Source organism: Ictalurus punctatus, chromosome 13 (assembly GCF_001660625.3).
Source record: "Ictalurus punctatus breed USDA103 chromosome 13, Coco_2.0, whole genome shotgun sequence".
In the NCBI taxonomy this organism is placed as follows: Eukaryota; Metazoa; Chordata; class Actinopteri; order Siluriformes; family Ictaluridae; genus Ictalurus; species Ictalurus punctatus.
The window spans coordinates 16022507-16045751 of NC_030428.2; the positions used below are offsets into that span (position 1 = coordinate 16022507).

Consider the following 23245-nt stretch of genomic DNA (forward strand, 5'->3'; position numbering starts at 1 on the left):
CCAGAAGAACATGAAGGCTCGTCTGAATTTTGCCAAAACACACCTTGATGATCCTCAAACCTTTTGGGAGAATGTTTTGTGGATTGATGAGTCTAAAGTGGAACCGTTTGGAAGACAGGCGTCCCGTTACATCTGGTATAAACCAAACAAAAAGCATAATACCTATGGTCACGCATGGGGGTGGAAGTGTGATGGTGTGGGATGCTTTGCTGCTTCAGGGCCTGGGCAACTTGCAGTAATTAAGGGAAACTTGAATTCTGCTCTCTACCAGAAAATCCTAAAGGAGAATGTCTGGTCGTCAGTTCGTAAGTTGAAACTCAAGCACAACTGAATTATGCAGTAAGACAATGATCCAAAGCATAGGAGTAAATCCTAGTCCTAAAAGTAAGTGAATGACTGATCTCCAGTTATTGGAAGCCTTTTTTTTGCTGCTAAAGGTGTCACAACCAGATTTTAAGTTTAAGGGGGAAATTTCTGTTTCACATTGGTGATAGGTGATGGATAACTTTTTCAATAAAAGAAAACAAAAAACTTCATTGTATGTTTACACAGGTTGCCCTTGATTTATGTTGTATTTCGCTTGAAAATCTAAAATTATTTAGTATCAGATATACACAAAAACATTAGAAATCAGATAATTTTTCCCAGCACTGTATTATAATAAAAGAATCCAAGTGTGTTTATCTTTCTGGGTGAGAATATTCTCTAATTTATCCCTTTGTCTATGTAACTGCACGAAATGTTTTGTGTATCGTATGGTGTGTAATGTTCGCCTCTATTCTTCATGATGTCTCTGCTCTAACTGCCAGATTGATTGGTCAGTCTTTGTTCACTGTGTTTGACAAATCTGTTGTAACTCTGCCAGATGCCACACACTGCCTTCTTCAAATCAGGACTATAGACCGGCAGTATCATGGCAAAAAGTCTTTTTAATCGTTTTATTTATTGATTTTATTTATTTTTTAACTGATTTTGCTGTATAGGTGTGGACTTTTTTCCCAGAGTATTCCTAAATTTCATTTCTATTCATTCGTTTTCAGTAACTGCTGAAGATCAAGTCCACCGGAGCCCGTCGTAGGGCACCTTGAACACACACATTCACATCTAGGGGCTATTTATCTTAGCTAATCCACCTTCTGGCATTTTTTTGGAAGATGGGAAGAAAGTGACATGGACACGGGGAGAAAATGCAAAACTCCCCACAGAAAGTAACCCAAGCACAGAACTGAATCAGGGAACCTGGACTGATATGGCGGCAGTGTTGCACTCTGCGCCACTATGCTACCTGATTTCATTTTCATCTTCTTTGATATCATTTCAGACTTACATTTGTCTTTTATCATCAGTAAACTACAGGGAGGTGCAAATTTGCACTCAGTTGTATTAGGTGTTATTACTGATTTGCTTTGTGAAGATTGAAGAAGATTTATCTATTTAAAAATTGAGTCGTTTACTTTAATCTATATTTTCACATTTATGAAAGGAGAGAGAATAAAACAGAAAAAGAATTCTTATCTCGTTACCAGTCTCATGTATGTGACTTTATTTTTATAAACACACACACACACACATACACACACATACAGCCTTGCATGACTTAGATGCTCGGAATTATGATGCTGTTACATGCTGACTAAACTGGCCTCTGTGCAATGTGTGGGTGTAAGTGAAGATGTGTGGTGTGAAGTGTTAATATGTTTGTGCGTATGTGTATGAAACCTATTGGCTCCAAGACTATTTCAGTGCAAGAGCAGGCAGGCAACAGTATCACACAGGACGAATATAAACACACAGAGTGGAGGGGAGACACTGATTCGCTGTGAGCGAAGTGCAACAAAATGGGCAAAGAGCAATAGTGTCAGTGATCAGAAGAAAGCAAAGAATGGATTTATTGAGTGGGAGGAGAGGAGACACACGGAGACTCAGACAGACCGAGTGAGAGACTGACAGACAGCACACACCGGTGTGAGGGAGCTTTGTGCTGAGCTCCACGCTGTTTGGGTCCACCTATCTTTATAAATGTTTTCATTTGGAATCGCTAACTCAAGAGGAATAAATATCTGCGCAAGTTCCCTCTTCTGCTACAAGGACTAAAAAGGGAAGCAAACTATCTTTCACTTTGGCAGTCTTTGTTCCAAAGCAGACCATTCTCTCAGAGCCATTCACTGCTGTGCTCTGTGAAGTGAGATCGGTGTGTGCATTGAGTCAGAGTGATTTAAACTGAGATGGGGACGGTGAGCGAACTTTGTGCTTCCAGCTTCCAGGCGTTCATGTGTCCCACTGTGTGCCCTGCTGCACCAGCAGGTGGGTCTGCACTTAGCATGACTGTATGTTTATTATGTGATCTGCCAGTTTTTGTCCAATGGTTATCTCAGACTCTGTTTAAGATCATAAACGTTTCATAGTGAGAAAATTATTGAATAGTCCACAAATAGATCCACACATGAATCACTCTGCATTAGATCAGCCTAATGTTGTTACCGTGGTGATAGTCTCTGCAGAGTGTGGAAGTATTTTAGGGGTGTGTGTGTGTGTGTGTGTGTGTGTGTGTGTGTGTGTGTGTGTGTGTGTGTGTGAGAGAGATAGAGAAAGAGAAAAGGTTTCGTGTGAGCATGTAGTATATTAAATCAGTGCTTTAAAGATGTAGTGATATTACCTGAGCTGAATTGAGCCAGCTATAATCCTGGAAAAAAATACTCCATTTGGTGTCCCGCTACAGTTTAATGTTTTTTTTTAAATCCATGTATTTTGAAAGATTTGAACGTAAATTGTCAGAGCTAACTGAGCTAAGCTATGTGATTGAATCTGGATTATGGTTTGGTTTAAATAGTATGAATAAATCCTGTGTTTTAGTTATTTGGGAAGCTGTAAGATACACGAGAAACACCAGACTCACCCTGTAAGAGGTTTACTGCTGATTACCTGCAGAAGCTTCTTTCATATTTATTTACTTTTGATGGGAATATACTTTAGAGTTTCACTTTTATTGAAGCTGTGATGGAGTAATATGTTGGAGACTCCACTATGGTAAATCATGGAAATGCATCATGGAAGTCAGTGTCATCTTCAATGGTCCTAAGTGATGAAATAGTCAGTCTTATTTGATGATTTTTGTAGTAATGAACCACACCAAAAATTCTTCTAGTGTCTATCTGGGTTTCTCCGGTTTCTCCTGTGTGTGTGTGTGTGTGTGTGTGTGTGTGTGTTTTGGCTGGGGGGAGGGTTACTTCCTGCCATCCCATCCATGATGTATTCCCACCTCGCACCCAATGTTCCCAGGATAGGCTCTGGAGCTACTGTGACCCTGATCAGGATTAAGTAATTACTGCTCAATTGATCAAAGCAGTAAGCTTTTGTTGTCTAGCCAATGTTATCATCCCACATGCCGTCTTCAGTTTAAACACACACTGCATTTATCCGTACACTCACCCTGACATGCAGTGATAGTAGGCATTTTGACATCTCTGAATGCACTATGGCTCTCTTAAATGTTGACCTCCTAGACATAATATTAGAAACAATTTTGTAACTGAATTCTATGACCCATGGGTATCACTCGTAGCCTTGTTATATATCATTATATATCAAATGTGAAGTGAAAACTTTCAGAATATGTCATGTATTGGCTTCTGTATGTAATAAGCTGTTGCTTGTCATATGATCTGTTGTTGTAACTACTGAGTAAGCTTGTTTTGTTTATAGTCTATGTAAAGAGAGGAACCTTTTACTGCTTGCTGCAAGTTTTCATTCTCGTTTTTGCTTGGGTTCTGCTTACTGCTGCATTCATCCCAAGGAACTGGAAAGAGGTGTTTTACTGTTGCACATCAAGTCATATGATTAGTTGTTGTAACCCAGGAGCAGTAGCTGCTCATGACCATAGGTTTTGCTGAGGCAGAATGAAATTAAAACACTCTTATTATGCTTTTTCAGATATTACCTTTCATGTAGTGTGTTACATAGCTGTTTGTGAATGTAAATAGTTTGCAAAGTTAAAAAAAAATCATCGCGTGTGACAAATGGAGTTATTGACTCCCAAAAGAAAGAACCGATTTTGAACAGCTGAAACGAGTAGTCAGTAATTCTAGACTTACTTCCTGTACAAACCGGCATAGGTTTGTAACAGAAAACCCACCTCAGGTCTTCATTGGCTGCTCGTGAACAATGTGTACTTTGACCCAGCCTCAAACACTACAGTTGAGGTTGCGTCTTGAAAGAGTTAGTTTCATGTCTAGAAGACGTTGTTTTCTGCGCTGCAAAAACAAAACCACTTTGTGTGAACTCCCAAAGGATGAAGATGTAACACGTCAGTTTTCAGAATTCATTTTAAGACGATACCACAGCAGTTCAACTCCGACCTTCGTTTGTGTTCCCATCATTTCACTGAAGTCTGCTTCTCAAATCTAGCTGAAGTCAAACGATTATTCATTAAACATGGCACCATACCCACTTATTTGGACCATCTTGCACATCTGGATCACAACCTACAGGTATGATTAATTATTTATGTAGATATTTTCTACCGAGTGTTCCAAATGTGTGGTTTTGTGTTGTATACGTGTACAGCCAGTGAATAGCTGTTAGCCTGTTACCTGTTAGCCTCTGCTAACCGGCTAACTCACGTTATTGTCAAACTACATATAAACTTACCAGAAAATCGTGTTCTCGTCGTGCTTGCGATGGTGGTTCGGGTTGATCTTCCGATGTATCAGTATTGGACTCGGGCTCAAATTGATAACGTAAAACCGACATTATTACTGATCTGAAATTCAGATATGGTAGTGGGCGTTTCCTTTCTGACACATACTGTAAGCGGTAGACCAATCACAACAGACTGGGACATCTGACCAATCAGAGCAGAGTAGACTCTCTGAAAGGAGGAGTTTAGAGTGAACGGATCATTGAGCGAGTCGTTTGTGACCCTGAGAAAACGGTAATGCTGCAGTGTAAATTATGAGAAAATTAAAGTATTTTTTGACCTTGGATGCATGTAAAACTATTGTATGAGACCTCAAAAACAAAATTAGGCACGTTTATATAGTATAATAGGGGCACTTTAATCATGAAACATTATATCTGTCAAAAAGAAACATTTTGTAAAATTCATTGGTCAGTCAAAAGAGGTAATTAGCATTGATTGATAGTATTTATTAATACAGTAATGAAGCTGGTCTTATTCTTGGTGAATTTAGGGATGGGGACATTTTCTTGCAGACATTTTTGGCCTCTCTTGCCGTAGTATTCTGATGAAGGAACTTGGAATTAAGTACTAGATTTTACTGAAGCTCACAGTATCTCTTGAAGTAACCCAAACTTTACATATGGCTGCTACATTGGTCATCACAGCATTGAGTCAGTGTTTGTGGGCAGCATTTTAAAATCATATCCATACCAAATGAGGGCTGGATGATGCACATGGTAGCCACCTGCTCTGTGGGCCTCTCTTACAGCACTCAATTGGCTAGCTTTATGTCAGTTGCTCTTCATATCATGCCTGACTTGGGGACTGTGTGAACTGGCAGTTTTAGATGGTAAGATTTGAGCAATTGAGACTAAAATTTCAGATTTCTGCTCAAAAAGGATTTCAGTTTCATATGTTGCAGCATATCATCTGGTGCACTGTACTTCCTGACTTCCTGAATCTGTGATCAACAAAAATGACAAAAACAGATTAACAGGGCTTAATGAGAGAGACAGCACGCCATGACCAGCAGTATTCAGTCCTGTTGCTTCTGAATTACAGTGTGTGTGTGTGTGTGTGTGTGTGTGTGTGTGTGTGTGTGTGTGTGTGTGTGTGTGAAAAAGAAACCTTTACCTCTACTAATTCACCTCTCTTATATGTACCTTGACCTCTAATGCTTGTTCTCCATTATAGTTGTAAAGCCTGAAGGAATACTGACAAACATGCACATAAGAAAAAAGAAAAGAATAAAAGAAACATGATAATAGAGAACAGAGGAGCAAATAGCAAGAGAGGTGTAGGATGTAAAGGTCTGTAGAGGCTCTCTCTCTATCTCTCTCTCTCAGACACACACACACACACACACACACACACACACACACACACACACACACACACACACAAGCAAGCTGATTGTGATTCAGAGGCAGTGGGCTAGCAAGCTCTCATAAGCAGAAATTGCTAATACCAATGATGATGAGTCTATAAAAGGGGCGGATGGCGGTTATAATGATCTTGTTATTCCTGTGTGTGTGTGTGTGTGTGTGTGTGTGTGTGTGTGTGAGAGAGAGAGAGAGGTTTAAGAAAATAGGAGTAGAAACATCTCACACTATGACTGACCTATGTGTGGTCATGTAAAAATGAATGTGGGTATGAGACCCCTACCTGATCCTTTAGACTTGACTTGTCTCTTATTCAGCATTCATTTAAATGTGCACCGTTTCTTTGTATGGAACCTCATTGCTGTTTATTTATCAAAACACTTAGGTGCTTTAGCAAGCTTTTCATATACAGTATTTTGAACTATCAATATCATTTATCTACTACACATATTTGTATAAACACAGAGGCATGGTTTGTTCGGAGTGAACAGTTAGTGGAGCTTGAGCTGTTTTAGGGTGGTGTGGTGATGTAGCAGATAGCTTTGCTGACCCACTGGGTGCCCTGGTTCGATACTGATCTCCGGTAACTGTCTGTGTATAGTTTTGTATGTTCTCCCCATGTCCAGGTGGGTTTCCTTTTGGGTTCTCTGATTTCCTCGTACCTCCTAAAAACACGCATGGATTGGCTAACCTAAATTGTGCGAATGTGTGACTGGTGTCCCATCCAGGGAGTGTAACCTTACACACGGTGTTCCCAGGATAGACTCTGGATCTGCAATGACCAGGATAAATTGCTTACTAAAAATGAGTGAATGAACAAGCAGTTTTATTTGTTAATTGAATAGACTGTGTGCATTTGTTCCCATAATTAAAGATGTATCCCAAGATTTTTTTTGACCAGAGGAAAATTTTTTTCAAATCCTCCTTATTCACTATAGGATTTTGCTATAGTATAGTTTTTTTGTGATTGTTGTGGCCAAACATGCTTGATTTTGCTGTGCCTTTTTTCAAAATTAGTTTTTTCAAAAAGAGTTTTTTAGTGCTTTTTTGTGGAAAACTACTTGAATTGGCATAATTTCAATTGCACAGTCTTTCATAGTGATGTTTTCTGGTTGTACTCATGTTCGATGCATGTGAATCGAAGAGGGCTTTGGCCGAATACGCATTCTGAAGATGTCGCATCCAAATCTACGGAAAATCTGCAGTAATTTTGAAAAATTGCATTGATTTTGTGTTTATTTCCACCATCATAAAATTGCAAAATTCTATATGGACTGATTATTATTATTTTCTGCTTTATTTACACAAGAAAAGTCATAAGGGTCAGTTGCTAATTCAAAACTCTGAACATTATATTTTCCATGCTCGCTCTGTTGAATTTGTGTGATGGAGGGTGCTGTTGTTTTTCCTCAGCATGCTAATTGCATGCTACAGCACAGTCATGTCTTCCACTTCACTCCCACTCTCCTTGTTTTCCCTCCACGTGTGCTGTAAGTACATGCATCATTGCTCACCAGAGGACTAAGGCGTGATTATAGTGTACAGTTTTGTACATTAGTTTTAAAGCTCTGGTGACAAGAAGGAAAAACAGCTTTATGTTTCTTTTCTACAGTACACAAACACACGGAATACTAGCTGCATGCTAAGTCTTGCCAAGTCGAGATGAATAAGTGCATAATCATAGCTCTTAAAAGTAGTTTATTGGAATAGTGAATAACTGATCAATGCGTTGATTTGCCACTAGTATTCTTGTGTTAACCCAAAAGCAAAATCAATCTATGCCATGATCAAGATCATCTCAATGAACATTTGTTGCTTAAAGATTTCTAGCTGTGAATAGTGCATATTAGTATAAAAAAACAATATCAGAGGGAGCTGATGAGGAAGAGAAAACACAAGTGATTGAAGGGACACGTAGCGTAAGCCGCAGTTTTCTTGCTGCTGACTAGTCATTATGGATCTCCTGTGATGTCTGCGTGGTGGCCTGCTGAGAAACATGTCCATCTGAGGGAGTTACATTCTGTGACAAGAAAAAGTACATGCCAAATCTCACCATCACATTTGGCATCATATTTATTATATATATTTTTCTTTTCTCCTTTGATTTCTGTTCAGTGTCTGCTCAGCTGACCTGTTGTTCTTTCTCAGAAACACCACACTCTCAGAAAGACTGTATTCATGGGTATTAATTGTTATACATTTTTATAGATTATTTTAAAGTCATATTTCACAGTAAAATAACAACAGACTCAATGACTAAAGCTGCAGGCAAAATAAAGATGGTGATTTTCTTTACTGGATCTGTATCTTTTTAATAAAATAATTGCGTATGTGTTTGTACATCAAAGTCTTGTTCCATCAAAACGCATTGAATTGCATGGATAAAGGTATTGCACCTTTTGAGTCTGATGAATATTTTTTGTCAGTATCTATCATTTACCAATGTATGCTCTCTGTTTCATGTGTACTTACTCATGTGTGTTTATTTATTTATTTCTCATTGTAGCCTTTCTTCTATTATCAGTTCAGTTATGTAATACTGTATATTTTACACTGTGTTAAGTTACTTTTAGACCTTAACACTTACTCATTAGGAAAAGTGACATACAGATGAACTTAGCAGTTGCAGTTTAGAGTCTTGTCAACGTCCCAAATGGTAGCAGCTTACTGGTGCTAGGTTCTGAACTCTCAGTCCTTTGCTCTTTGTGTCAGAGGGCATTAAAAGAAACCTCCCTGAAACACATTAACTATGTTTGTATTTAAAGATTGTTGATGTGCTTAGTGATTTTGGTACTAATATATTGGTTGGTGCTGTATTTCCGTTAATCCTGTGAGAAGTTCTTGTGAGAAGAGTATGTTGCGCTGACATCACAGAGGAATAGTGCTATCACAGTTACAATGGTGTTTAAAAGGAGAAAAACAACCACAGACATAAGTAATAACAATCAGAGCTTTTTTCCTCAATAACCATTTTCCAGCAATGTTCCCTGTCCAGTTAATGAGAAGTCTGATGTAGAAGTAGTTGAATGCAATATGACACACTTTTTCAATAATGTATGGTTCAGACTCAGTTGGAGTAGTATGTTGTGTACGAGCTGGTGGTGGTATTAGCATGAAAGTTTTGGAAGCTTAGGAACCTTATCTGTTTTAACACTGTGGAGATGAGGAGATGAAGAACTGTGAGAGCTGGAGAAAATAAAGGACTAAAGCACTGCTGCATCATTCTCTTTCGGTAGAGATAAAGCAAGGGCTAAGTCACACTGGCACCACTATCAGCAGGTAGTAGAATGCCATTCTGCTTGTAGGAAATTGCTAACTGTGAAAACAGATCAATGTTTTGATAAAATTAACTGACACAAAAAAAAAATCTCAGAATTTCAATACAAAATAAATTTTGCTTGCCACTGAAGATCACATGTTCTTTATAAAGATTAATTTGCATGTCATTCAGGGTGAATATTTTCTTTTAAACAAAACTGATACCTGTCAATAAGCATCTTAAAACAACCAGGTTTAATGTTAAATCAGCAACTCATTCTCACTCTCTGTGGCTAACTTCATTTTTACACTGCACAGTTTTGAAGTATTACTGCATACCGAGAGTTCACAACTTGTGCTGGTGTTATACTGACCTCATGCTTTAACTGAATTAAGTTCCTATAGATGGTTTCAGAGTCTCTGTTCTTTCGCTTTATTCTGAGATCCATGACCTATTCTGCATCTTACCCGCTTGTGCCTGAATGAATGATTCACACTAGACTGCCATTTCATCTGACTTTATCTCTTCTTTATAAATTATATACATGCCACAGTCGCTCTCAAATCCTCCCTGGCTGTTTTTTTTTTTTTTTTTTTTTTTGTGATGACGACAAGTGGAGCATTGGTGTCCTTATACGTGAAATAGTTGGTCAGAATTTGTGCTTGCACCTGCCAAAGCACTGAACAATAAGCTCATAAACACACAGCCTCTGGAGCTCTGTTTCTGCCTCATGCTCCTTTCCAAACTGTAGGGGAGGTGGTATAGGGGAGCATCCTGGTGCTGCTTCGGATGCTGTTTTATTCGGAATTAAATGAGGGTGTTTGTTTCCTTCTTCCTTCTTGTATCAGACAATCTCAAACTTTGCTGCAAACCAAACTCTGTTCATCACATGTGGCAGGTGTTTCTCATGCTAGTAAGGTTCAAGGGAGTATAAAGCCATCACTAGTATATTGTTCATGCAATATTGCAATGCAGTCAGATTCCCAGTGGAATGCAGAAGGATTTGATGTCTCAGTCTGATTCTGATTCTTAGGCCCCATTTAATTTTCTCTTTCACTACTTCTCACGGTATATCACTGCTGGTTACCTTCCACAGTCACAGCCATTCTTTCTTTCATTATTTCATTCTTGTGTATTCTACTTTGTGGTAGTAATACACTACAGGCTGTTTCAGTATTATTTTTGCATAATAATACTATTTTGGTCCAAATGAAGCTGAACAGAATATTTCCATGACATATGAAATCACCCTTGTTCTCTGCTCTCAACAAAGTTCGCAAAAATCTTCTAATGATAATAATAATGATAATCAAGTATACTTGCTTTATTAGAATGATACCGGATTTCTAAAACTTTCACAGATTTCTGGTTTTGCACGCGAATGTATGAGTGTGTATTGGCTTGTCTTGAATTTATGTTGCTCCTCATTTGGATATGCTGCATTGAAAGAATCACGTAGCGAAAAAAAGGCTCCTATTCTACACTTTTTGAATTTTTGAATGCAGAAACCTATCAATTTTTAGGCACATGTATATAAGTCCCGCAAAAGTAGAGATGCAGCAGGTAACCTAGTGGTTTATTTTGTCTAGAACAAATATCCTAAACCTAGTATATGTACAGTACGACCGATGAGCACTGCAGATGCTTTTCGGAATTGCTTTAACATAATAAAAGCATTCCTGTACTGTAAACTGTGGGAGTTAAGGACAACACTCTTAGTCTTTCTAAAAGACTCCTACTCTAGAAGTTTCAGAGAGAAGTGAGAAATGCTTCTCATGACTGACCTAATTTAACCTGTAACATCTGTTTGGGGTCTTCACCTTCACTGCTTTCTTCCTTGCAGCACAGCATGGGAGCAGAATGGTGAAGAGATCTGGTGCTAGCGTATGATTTTAGCATTGTTTGCATTATTATATCCTCCTAGTTCACCAGATTCAGTTAACCCAGAACAAGATGTCACAAATATATTTGTGTTCCACTTAGAAATCACTTTCACTGCATTTAATATAAATTCAATCACACCTCCTTGTGCTTCATGTTACAGAGAGCAAAATGTTTGGATGAAGTACTTTTGCTGCCTTTTCACATTTAGTATGAGAAAGAGGGATGGACCAAATCAACTTTAATTGGAAGATTATTCACATGGCTGTTTGAATGCATGGCAGCACTCATTCCTTCTCTCTGCTTTGTTTTCTTCTACTGTGGTCTCACCATTTCTTATTCACCCCACTCTGGCCTCTCTCCTCTCTCATTTCAGCATGGCTTCTATATTGAGTGTTTTTTTTTTGTTAGGCAAGAAGTAGAGAGAGGGAGCGATAGTGCTAGTGTGATGATGGCGAACTCAATCCAAAACAATCAGATTTCAAAATTTTCCTGCTTGTTCTTATGCATTTTATATAAAGTAGCATGTTTATATTGTTTATGTTTATATAAAGTAGCATAATGTTTATATTGTTACCTAGCTCTAATCTTCATGTGTGAAAAGTACACTTAAAGAATAAACTTCCCCTAGCAAATAGTATTTTTCAAACTAATACTGGACGACTGTATATTTATAAAATATGGCTCCACTACCAATGTCTGTACTCAGAGTAAGGGATTTGAGTGAGAACAGTGTGTCCTGCACTTAGTTTGTCAGTTTTCTGAGTTTATTTAGTTGTAGAGGCTTAGAATTTTACCTTCTACACAGGAGGTGGGTACATTTCTCGATCACCATAGTTACCACAGCCATTTAATAGAGTCTCCACCTCAGACGCCGACTCCCACGCATTTTTATTACATTTGAAATCCTCTCAGAATATTGTGGTGGAGCTGTGTCACCAATCATAAATCTGCATATCTTCACATGGAGATATTTTCTCCCCTAGCAATAGCTGGCCAATTTATAATCAATTACCTATCACACACAATGCCTCTACAATGCTATTACACTGTCAACCTATTGTCAACCTATTGGCACTTTATACCTGCTTCAAAATGTGAATGAAAGAAGCCCAGAATAACAGGAGAGTATGGTCATGCTAACCTTGGTTAGGTATGTATAATTAACTGAAAAATGAATTGTCATAATTATGCTGAATATGCTATACCAATGATATTTTCAGTTTTATTTTTCACTTCTTGGTCACTTCACAATAATAAAAAAAAATAGATTCAGAAATTAACACAAAATCAAGGATAAAACAAAGGCAACCAGAGTAAACACAAAATACAGTTTTTAAGTGATAGTGTTATTTATTGTAGCAAAAAGTTATCCAATACCAGCTGGGCCTGTGTGAAAAGGTATTTGCCCCCTTAGTTTCTAATTCCCCAAATCTATGAAATGCATTCATAATGGGGTTCAGCTGAGCTAGACACATCCAGGCCTGATTACTGCAAACCCTGTTCAATCATATCAGCACTTAAATAGAACCTTTTCAACAGCATGAAGTTGGTTAAAAGGTCTTACCCAGTAACACACTATGCCAAAATTGAAAGAAATTCCATTAATGATGAAGAAGAAGGTGATTGAAATACATCAGTCTGGGAAGGGTCACAAAGCTATTTCAAAGGCTCTGGGACCTCAAAGGAGCACAGTGTGAGCCATTATCTCCAAATGGAAAAAACTCAGCACAGTAATGAACCTTTCCAGAAGTGTCCAACCTTCCAAAATTCCTCCAAGAGCACAGCAATTACTCATCCAGGAAGTCACAAAAGACCCAAGAACAACATAAAAAGACCTACAGGTCTCTCGAATCAATAAAGGTCACTGTTCATGACTCCATTAAATGGCATCCATGGAATTGTTGCTTGTCTGAATTTTGCCAAAACACATCTTGATGATCCTCAAACCTTTTGGGAGAATGTTCTGTGGATTGATAAGTCGAATGTGGAACTGTTTGGAAGACAGGGTCCTGTTACATCTGGCATAAACCAAACACTGAATTCCACAAAAAGAACATCATACCTATGGTCAAGGATGGGGGTGGAAGTGTGATGGTGTGGGGATGCTTTGCTGCTTCAGGGTCTGGGCAACTTGCAGTATCTCAGTAAATGAATTCTGCTCTCTACCAGAGAATCCTAAAGTAGAATGTCCGGTCTTCAGTCTGTAAGTTGAAACTCAATCGTAACTCGAATATTCTGCAAGACAATGATCCAAAGCATAGGATCAGGTTCTAGTCCTAGAAGTAAGTGAAAATCTGATCTCGGAAGTGTATGGTTGCAGTTATTGCTGCTAAAGGTGACACAACCAGATTTTATGTTTTAGGGGCAATTAGTTTTTCACACTGGTGATAGGTGTTGGATAACTTTATTTTGTTTAAAGTAAAAATAAATAAATACAAATTGTGTATGGTGTGTTTACTCAGGTTGCCTTTGTTTTATGTTGTATTTCATGTGAAGATCTAAAACTATTTAGCATGAGATATGCACAAAACCAAGAAATCAGGATGGGGGAAAATACTTTTTTTGTAGTAGCATTGTAGAGGCATTGTGTGTGGTAGGTAATTGATTATACATTGGCCAGCTATTTCAGCAAATACTTTTTCACAACACTGAATGCTCAGTAGAACCTATTCCAAGGACACATATTTGCCTTCAGGAGTCATGCTCAGGGTATTGTGAATTTCTTCAAGTCTTTACAACTGCAAGTCCATGTGGTTATAGTGATCTGTAGATCTTGAGTGTCATATTACAGTCAGTACAATGTTTTCATTTGTAAGAAATTAGTAGGCATAGTAGTATATTTCACCATATTTTCCCCTCAAATTCACTGTTAATTTCTGATAACATCAGAGAGGGTCTGTTTTAAGGAAACAGAAATGACGGTATGATCAGGACAAGAACAGTAAATATAGTTCTATGACTTTTGCAGTCCAAATATAAAGTGCAGTGACATTGACATTTAAATGAATGCAGATATGCTTCTCATTCACATGCACACATCTGTTTAGCCACAGAACACTGAAACAGAAAGCCCAGTGTATTAGGTAAACACACACACACACACACACACACACACACACACACACACACACACACACACACAGTGCGTATCTTCTTTTAATTCATGCATGGTATGTTGCTGATATGTATGTAGCTTACTGTCACAAAGACATTCATAATATTTCCTTCTCATATTGTTCATCAAAACAGTGCATTATATCTAAAGCTTGTTTTGCCCTCTTATTTTGTTGTTTATGGATAATTCCTTGAAAAAGTTTCACACATTTTAACAATGTTGCCCAAACAAATCTTTAACAAGACTTCTAATTCTGATGGTTATTAATTATTGACTGCCTTAATTGTGGCGGGTGTGTTGTTAATATCACAGCTCTGAAGTCTGGAGAGAGTGTCATCTACTTGCCCAACACAAGAGAACCACAAATTCACTTAGATAAATTGGACAGTCATTGTAGACAAAAAAAAATGTGTTTTAACAGTTGTGATGTGGCTGAAGAATTGCTTGAAAATGTATGGTCTAAAAAATTTAACCCAACAGGCTTAAATGTTACTGTTTTATTTTGGTATTGAGGGTATTTTATTCTTTTTTTTGCTGAATGAATTCTGTTGTTTTTATGTCTGGAATCAGCACTCTTGACCTGAGGGAAAGATTGCTCAGATACTTACTCAGTGTTACTGAAACTGGAGGTGAAGTGAGAGAGGATATTAATGTTTCTATTCTGAGTTAATGGGCTGTAGTTGAGTTCTTTGCACTTTCCTGTGTTTCAGAGGAAATTTAGCAGATGTTCAGGCACATGCTGGCTCCTGTTTTGCCTTTTATAGGGCTCGTGGCAGGGTGTCATCTAGCTTTCTCTGCTTTGGGAGTATTAAGTTTGAGGTAGTGTAAAGTATGAGATAAAGTCGAGAGTACAGTTCAGTCCAAAAGTTTGCATATCACTAGGACAAATTCTGTAGACTTTCCTTGCAAAAACAAAAAAAAACAAAACATGTGAAACTTGGTTTATGTTGTTTACAGCATAACCAGTAAACAACCAGCATAAAAAAGTTGTTTACTTGTGAACAGCAGTAGCCAGATTTAACATTGTAATTGTTTAGAAAATGATTTCATTGATCAGACATGATGAGCTGCTGTTTTTACCCTCTTTGTCATTATGCCAATGTCACTTGATTTCGTCCTGGTGCTATAAATGGCAGAATATTCAAGTCTAGTTTGATGGAGAGTCTGAACCAATTTCCTATCATCCTAAGAGGGATGTTCTTAATATTAAAAGAATAACACGTGCAATAAACAATATTTTGTGCAAAACATACAGAGACATTCTATAGTTTCATAAATTAAACCACCCAAACCACCAGTCCTAAAACAGCCCCAATGACCCAATTACAGAGGGTATCAGGTTTGTATGTCAGAAAACACATCTGACCACACACAATGCCAGCTGTAGCCCTAATGTGGCTTGCTGAAGCTCACATTGTATGATATGCTCTCAGGAAAGGCTTCTTTCTTGCAATGCTTATTGATTTTGAAACTTGACAACCACAAGAATCATCTAAACTTTGTAAACCTTTGCCTTCTTTACCATCCTCCTCGCTGTGTCAGGAGAGAGTAAACTCCTGGGTCCAATTTTGTTATGGACCTAATTGTGCTTGATGTTATTTTTAACTGCTTATGTTTTTTAATATACATTATCTGATTTGTGCAGGTCAATAACTGTCTGTCTTTTTTTTTTTTTTTTTTTTTTTTTTGGTTAACAGTTCTTTTGTTTTTCCCATGGTAATACATGACAAAGTGATGTTACATATGTGCAACCTCATATTTATGCCCCAGGAATCAGGACATGGTTAAAAGCAGTAAAGATTTTCTGGGAATGAGACCAAATGCATTAAGTTGTTTTTGCCAATGACAGTTATTTTTCTTGAATTAAAAAAATTCCTAATAAAAAAAAATTAAAAAGTTGCATCTTGAATTTTGGCATGCATGTGACTGAGAGAATATTTGAATTGTTATGTGCAATGTTTATTTTATACAATGATTTTTGCTTGTTTTTCTGAAGGGTGCCAATAATCCTGGAGAGCATCATATGTAAATGTATATGACTTCACAATTAATTGTACTTACCTTTTAATTCTGTCAAATTTGTTAATATTTCACCTTTTGAAAGATCTACTTAGTTCATTGAAGTGATAATTTAAGTGAAATATTTGAAAGATAAAAAAGGCACATTGTGAAAGGGTCATCTATTCTTGATTTCGATTCAGAACTTTTAATTTGAAAATGTAATGAATGTAGTGGAATAACTGGTAAATAGTTGTAATAAATAATGGAGATTATTTATAGCATAATTTCGGCTCCAACTGCCACAATGCCAACATGGCCATTTAATATATTTGGGCATATTTCTTTTTTGTTTAACTTTAAGCAGTGAGCAGTGAGTGAGTGAGTGTTGGTCAACACAGCTACACACAAACTTTATTCATTTTAATTAAATTCTAGTTTTAGGATAGAACAGGGAAGCATTTATTGCCATGACAACAGTCTCATACCACAGCTGAGAAAGCAAACATTTTTTTTTCTTATGTGTTTGACTGCATGCAGTGTGTATGACATTTAGAAATCTTTAACTCTTTAATATTTCAACTGCTGGTGATTTTTGAGGCTTGTTAGATGGACAGAAACCAAAGCTAAAACCCAAAATGCAGGCTTGCTGTGAAAGGTTGCAATTAGTACATTTATTTTAGTAGCAGAACTACAGTTGTCATCCCAGTTAGAAACAGTATGTGTTGGGAAAAAGTGTTTGTAATTCTTCATAAGTGTCTTGCAAGCCTAAAATAAATCACAAATATAGAAAGGAATGTCACTATTAAGACATGAAATGAACACCTTATAGGGCATTTTGCTCCACAGTCATTTGTATGCCACACACTCTCAAGAGTTTCATAATCCCCGGTGCAAAAGTCAAGAAATGTAAAACGTTATAGAGTCTGACATCTACTGACCTTTTCGGGTACTGCATATTCTCGACTGTCTATAATGAGCTTTCTGTGTAGTCTAATTTATGCTGTGAAGAGTCTCTCTGCTCCATGCCTGAAAGATATGGCACTGATTATCATCTCTCAGATTTGTGTCAAACTTGACCTTTTATTGATGCTAAAGGGGGAATTATGCAAGAGGGACTTATGCAAGATATATATATATTTATAGTTGTGCTACTTAAATTCAGATATCAGTCATTGTGATATATCTAATAGAAATTTTATTTTATAACAGCCAGAGAAGACGGAAGAGAGAACTTATGTACTTGTGTCAGTAGTTGAAGGGTAATCATTTTAGTTTCATGTAGGTCTTTAAAATTCTGTCTCTTTACAAATATGCTCTTTGTTATCCCATAAATGTTTTCCCTTAAAAGTCTCTGTTTTCATTTGTGCTAAGAATTCAACATTAGTCATTTTTGTCACAAGATATTTGTTTAAGAGTAGAGTTATTTACTTTCTAGATGTTCTAGATACTAGGCAGCATGGTAATGGTGCAATGGGTAGCTTTGCTGTCTCATAGCTCTAGGGTCCCTAGTTTGATGCTGAGCTCAGGTTACTGTTGGTGTGTAGTTTTGCATGTTCCCCTGTGTTTGTGTGGGTTTCCGCTGGGTTCTCCAGTTTCCTCCTACTGTCCAGTAGCATCCAGATAGATGGATTGGCTACTTACCAACCCTGTCACTGTGTTTGTGCATGGTACACTGATACTCCCACCCTGTGCCCAGTGTTGCTAGGATTGGCTCCAGATCCACCAGAATGCTGACTGGGATAAAGTAGGTGCTGAAGATGAATGAATGAGAGTTCTAGATCATAATCATCATCACAGTAATAATAATAGTAACAGCAGCAACCATATCTTCTACATACTACTACCAGGGTAGAATGGTAGAGCCATCCATCCATCCATCTTCTACCGCTTACTCCTTCTTCAGGGTCGCAGGGGAACTGGAGCCTATCCCAGGGAGCATTGGGCACAAGGCGGGGTACACCCTGGACAGTTTGCCAGTCCATCGCAGGGCACAATCACACACACACCCATTCATACACTACGGACACTTTAGACACGCCAATCAGCCTATGCATGTCTTTGGACTGGGGGAGGAAACCGGAGTACCCAGGGGAAACCCCTAGCACGGGGAGAACATGCAAACTCGCACACACATGGCTCTGGCGGGAATCGAACCCCGGACTCTGGAGGTGTGAGGCGAACATGCTAACCCCTAAGCCACCATAAATTTGTAACTAAATCTATTTACATTTAATTTTTTTATTTTTAGGTATAATATTTAAAAGAGTGTTGATTGCTATCCGTATCTTTCCATTTCTTGTATAAAGGCCTACAGGTGCCTAAATAGTCATTAGTGAAAACTGGTGCCTTTCTTTAAGGAAACGTTGAAATACTTTACTTCAGCCCGTGGACACGTGGGGAGGCACGTGACGATAGTGAAGCGTAAGTGAGTTGCGAATGGGGGAGGAGTTACGTTCCATTGCGTGAGTGTGAGGTGCACAGGAGAACCCAGAGGGGGAGGGGCTTCTATAACTAAAGTCAGGGATTGGCTACTCAAAATGAAGGGCTGGTAAGCCCCGCCCCGCCTCGCCTGTGAAGCATGGCATGTTAGCACCTATATGTCGTGTGAACTTGTGGACGTTTTGAAGTGGTATTCTGAAGCTGCGATTGAAGAGATTGTATTGTTCTTTCGGTTAGAAGTGAGTGTAGGGAGAACAGTGTAGATTGTAACCACCTCAGGTTTCTGAGAGTTCTCACCGGTACTTATACCATATAAAGTACAAGTTTGAAGGAGTGTAAACAATGGTGCTGAAATCGGAAGATGGAGTCGGTAAGTGAGAGAGTCTTTCAGTTTATTAGGGTTTTTTTTTTCCTTCAGCATTGTTTGCTTTTAAGCTTTTTTTGAGGAAAGGTGTTAGCAGTTCATGTCTTAGATCACATGATTTCCTAGCTGTATTTTTGTCATGGCTCGGCTGTGTGAACATCTCTGAACATGCAACAAGTCCGTGTTGTTTTCTAATGCAAATGTGCTTGAGCTGGTTAGACAGTGGACGGGATTAATGGAGCCAGCTGACTGCCACTGCCGCACAACGGTTCTTTCTTTCTTTTCGTTATCACACCAATTGATATTAGCTAAACTTCAATAAAAGTCCACACACACACTCAGCCTCTTGACTCACACTGAGCAGATGTTAGATAAGTTTATTGATGTGAATGACCTTAGGCTGATCTCTGGTACAGAATGCATTGCAGTGATAAATACAGCAGCTTAGACTGTATATTCACATTTTCAGTCACCGTGTTTAATATTGAGGTCATACCAGTTGGTTGGCTTTCTTTACTTAAAATAAATCTTACCAGTTGTATTTTAGTTTTCTGCTATTTTGCTTGCCATGTTTTCTGTTTTGGCTGTATTAAAAAGTTTTCAACAATGTTTTAATCTGTGGAAAGAGTTGCCAAAGTACTTCAGATTGTAGAAAAGGTTCCAGTCCAATAATGCCCCTAAAAAGGTCTGTATGAATAAAGATCCATGATTGTTTTACTATCTATTTCGTGTGGTATATTAAGATATCTAGTTCATCGGTTGGGATGGTTGACACCATCACATGTAATGCGCCCACTTGTGAATTTGCTATTTTTAAGTGTGCACTCGGATCTTTCTAGCTAACCCATAGGCGTTCTGCTAAAAGGGTTGCTATGGTGTGTCGGGGGAGAGTGAAAACATTTTCCCATTTTCTTTCCCTCTAGTAGGATGGCTGGGTGATTGAAACTTATCTAGCAAATTTAGTTCAATGTGTGAATATGTGAACAACCTGATAAATTATAAACTGTGTCCTTTAAAGTGATTTCTTGTTCATTGTCTTCTGCTGGCACACTGGAACTGAAATGAAAATGTGGTTTAGTTCAGTGGTTGGGTGATTCACTCTCAGTTGCCATCACACAGTGTAAACAAATGCTGCTGCTTTTAGTCTTTTTCCCTCTAGTCCTCCATCCCTCTTTTAGTGATCTGTGCTGTGAATGTGTTGAGACAGAAGCTGTTCAGTGCAATATCACACAAACTTTATACCCTTCTGGTGTCAGCAGATACACTATTGACAAATTTACTGCCAGAAGCCTAGACAATGCTGAATAGAAATGGTACAACTACTGTTTTATAGTATATCTGAAATGTTTGCATAATGTATACTCCTCTATATAGAAGTTCAATAGGGGCAATGTTTTTTACTAACCAGTTTAGTATGAAGGAAAGACTGTGTCAAAGATTCCACATTATTTAACCAGTATTATTCAGCAAATTATCAGTTCCTTGATTTGATATAGCAGCTATTAGTCACTTGGCTTATCACTTGCTTCACCTACATTCTGTATTTAGAAAAGGTTCAGTGAGAGACCAAAACAGAAGATGTTGAAGAATTATGTGGAGGAGATCAATGCTATTTCTGTTCAGTATCCTTTAGTACTTATTTATTTCAGGCCAGCTGGGGTTTACATTAAATTAGGCTTTACGAGCATTTTGCTGTCACTTGATCCATATGAGAATAAAATCCTCCTAGTGAAAAAGCTTGTTCACTTGAGTGGAAGAAGACATGGTTCATTAAATAGGGATTCACCTCTAGCAACAGTTAATTTTATATCCACTTGCTTTGATTTCACGTTGTGCTTATCTTGATTAACTTTGACCCCACTAATCTACTAATCTCAGAAGCATGGCCCATTAAGAATTGAGTGCAGGGTTGGGGTCACATCTTTATAGAGGAACTTCTTATTATTACTGTTTTGCTGTGGCAAGGCACTTTTTCTGTTCCTCAGTCAACATTTACACACAACAAACTATTTAGCTGTTCACCACATCACATTTGACAGAAACCTGATTTTTTTTCCTGATGCTGGCTCCACCACTTACTAAGATATTATAGGTTGTTTTTTCTCCTCTTTTTCTGTCACCTGAGTGCATGTGGCATGTCTTTCAATGGCTGCTGTTTATTAGATAATGACCAAAACCATTTAATGGCAAGTAAACAAACTTGTTTCAAAAGGCCAGTATCATTGAAATTTAAATTGTATCCTACTAAAAGGAGCACTGGTCAGCTATGTAAAAACAGATGGGCTGCAGTTTTATTCTAGGGGTAGATTATACCCAAAGCGGAAGTAACAAATGACATTAAATATAGTCTAGTGTACAGAATAATACATGACGGAGCCATGTTCTGTTTATAAAATGACTTCTTTAACCTTGATTCTATAGTTAGTTTGGTTGCAAACCAATGAGTTCAAGAAAATCTCCTCTCAATTATGTCTTTATTATAACTGAGAATATTTGTTCACTACTATTTTTCCGAATGCGGAATAACAGTTGTCATTTGTCATGTAAGCATCTTGTTTAATTTTAGGTATTATTTTATTAATGTGCACTGATTTCTAGTGCAGGGTCAGGGCACAAACAGTATGCAGATTGTACATGTCTGATGCTGTCTGTTTGCATTTTCAGGCATAAAGAGTGAATTGGATAAGAGGAGATAATACATCTGTCTGAACACAAATACATCTATAAAGGACAGGCTTGTTTGCTCTGTTTTTAACTGAAACAGAAGAGATAAAAAGAAATCTGCAATGGACCCACCCTATCTATACAACTCTGGTACTGACACATTTCCTTTCTTTCTTGTCTTCTCCTGTGTGCCTCACCCTGAGCAGCTTCTCTCATTTCAGCTCTCCCTTCCAAAAACATTTCACGGTAAGTATGCAGCATTACCACTAGGTGGAGCCGAGCGCACTCCTGTCTGTGTGTTTCCTCTGGAGGAGAGGAGGGAGGAGACTAGAGGAGGATTTATACCAATGAGTAGTTTTGCATATATATTACAGAGAGTAAAGAGACTAGCTGTAGTACAGCTTTATTGCCTGCAGTGCCAACTTCCTGTACTCTCCTCCAGCATCTCCTTCCCATCATCCTCCTCCCTCTGGGATTGGGGCAGCGGTTTGTTCTAGCATCAGCTTCTGAAAGATTGAATGGCTCAGTAGGGATTACTAAAAGACGTTGGGAGGTCGTGGTTGTGTAGGGGGATGCTAATCCTGACCCTCAGATCCGAGTGGAAAGGCTGATTGGACCAAAGCTTACCATAAAGAAGTAAAGTAAGTGTTCACTGCAGTCCTCACTCTAAGCAGAAGGACTTAGGTGGATGTTCATTGTGGACAATATTTACTGAATACTTGAAGACATTTTAAGATGTAAATACATTTTATTTTTCACTTATAGACCCGCACATATGTGCATACTTCCTCCATGTGCATTAGTTGAATGGTAACATTACATTGGGCTCTGGGGTCAAACCCAAGCACATTTTGTGCTTTGATAAGGCTTTTGTGTGTGTATCTCAATTGTGGTTTGTTGGTTCATTTCTACTGTTTGTTGGCTTTTCTCTTATCAGTGTATGTGCAGGGACCCTGGCTTCTCTGTCCTATGTTCAACAACAGCAGGTTGTTCGCATATTTGGTTTTCACTAAAATCAGAGAAGTAGTTTCTTTAGTGTGAAATTTGACACATCACAGTTCTGACTAGTTCATTGTTGGTATTTAAATTTTATTTTCCTTTTAACTATAAAATGATTCCATAAGACTAAAACATCAAAGGTTTTTATAGATAATTATATTCCCAGGGACATTGGCTGGTTTATTGACTGTATACTGTGTTAAATTAGTAATGTATGCAGTAGGCCTCGTACTGTACAGTACTTTTGTATATGTTTGTAAAGAATAGGCTGAACGGGAGACTTTGGTCATTATGGTAGCGATAAATGCTGCTTTTGTTTAGGGAATTAAAGACATTAATATCTTGCTACACGTTTGTACATCATAACTGAAGATATGTACAATTTAGGTGTCATTTATAAAGGTGTCATTTATAGACCAAATAGGCCAAAGTCAAGATATGCATCATTGCAGCATGGTTA

At 38.0% G+C, this 23245-nt stretch overlaps 1 protein-coding gene across 4 annotated transcripts in view; it reads left to right on the forward strand.

Annotated features, from left to right (window-relative positions):
- The window catches only part of cyth1b (cytohesin 1b), a 49007-nt gene that overhangs the window by 8102 nt on the left and 17660 nt on the right, over positions 1 to 23245 (forward strand). The window contains exon 1 of one of the 4 annotated variants that reach the window (XM_017484156.3): positions 1741 to 2304. The exons of 1 other annotated variant lie outside the window; for it this stretch is intronic. In XM_017484156.3, the coding sequence (XP_017339645.1) occupies positions 2226 to 2304 (79 nt within the window). In that variant the 5' untranslated portion in view covers positions 1741 to 2225. Of the gene's footprint in view, positions 1 to 1740; positions 2305 to 18866; positions 19129 to 22158; positions 22428 to 23245 lie in introns of those variants that run through there. 2 more of the 4 variants (XM_017484157.3, XM_017484159.3) reach the window with 2 other exon arrangements.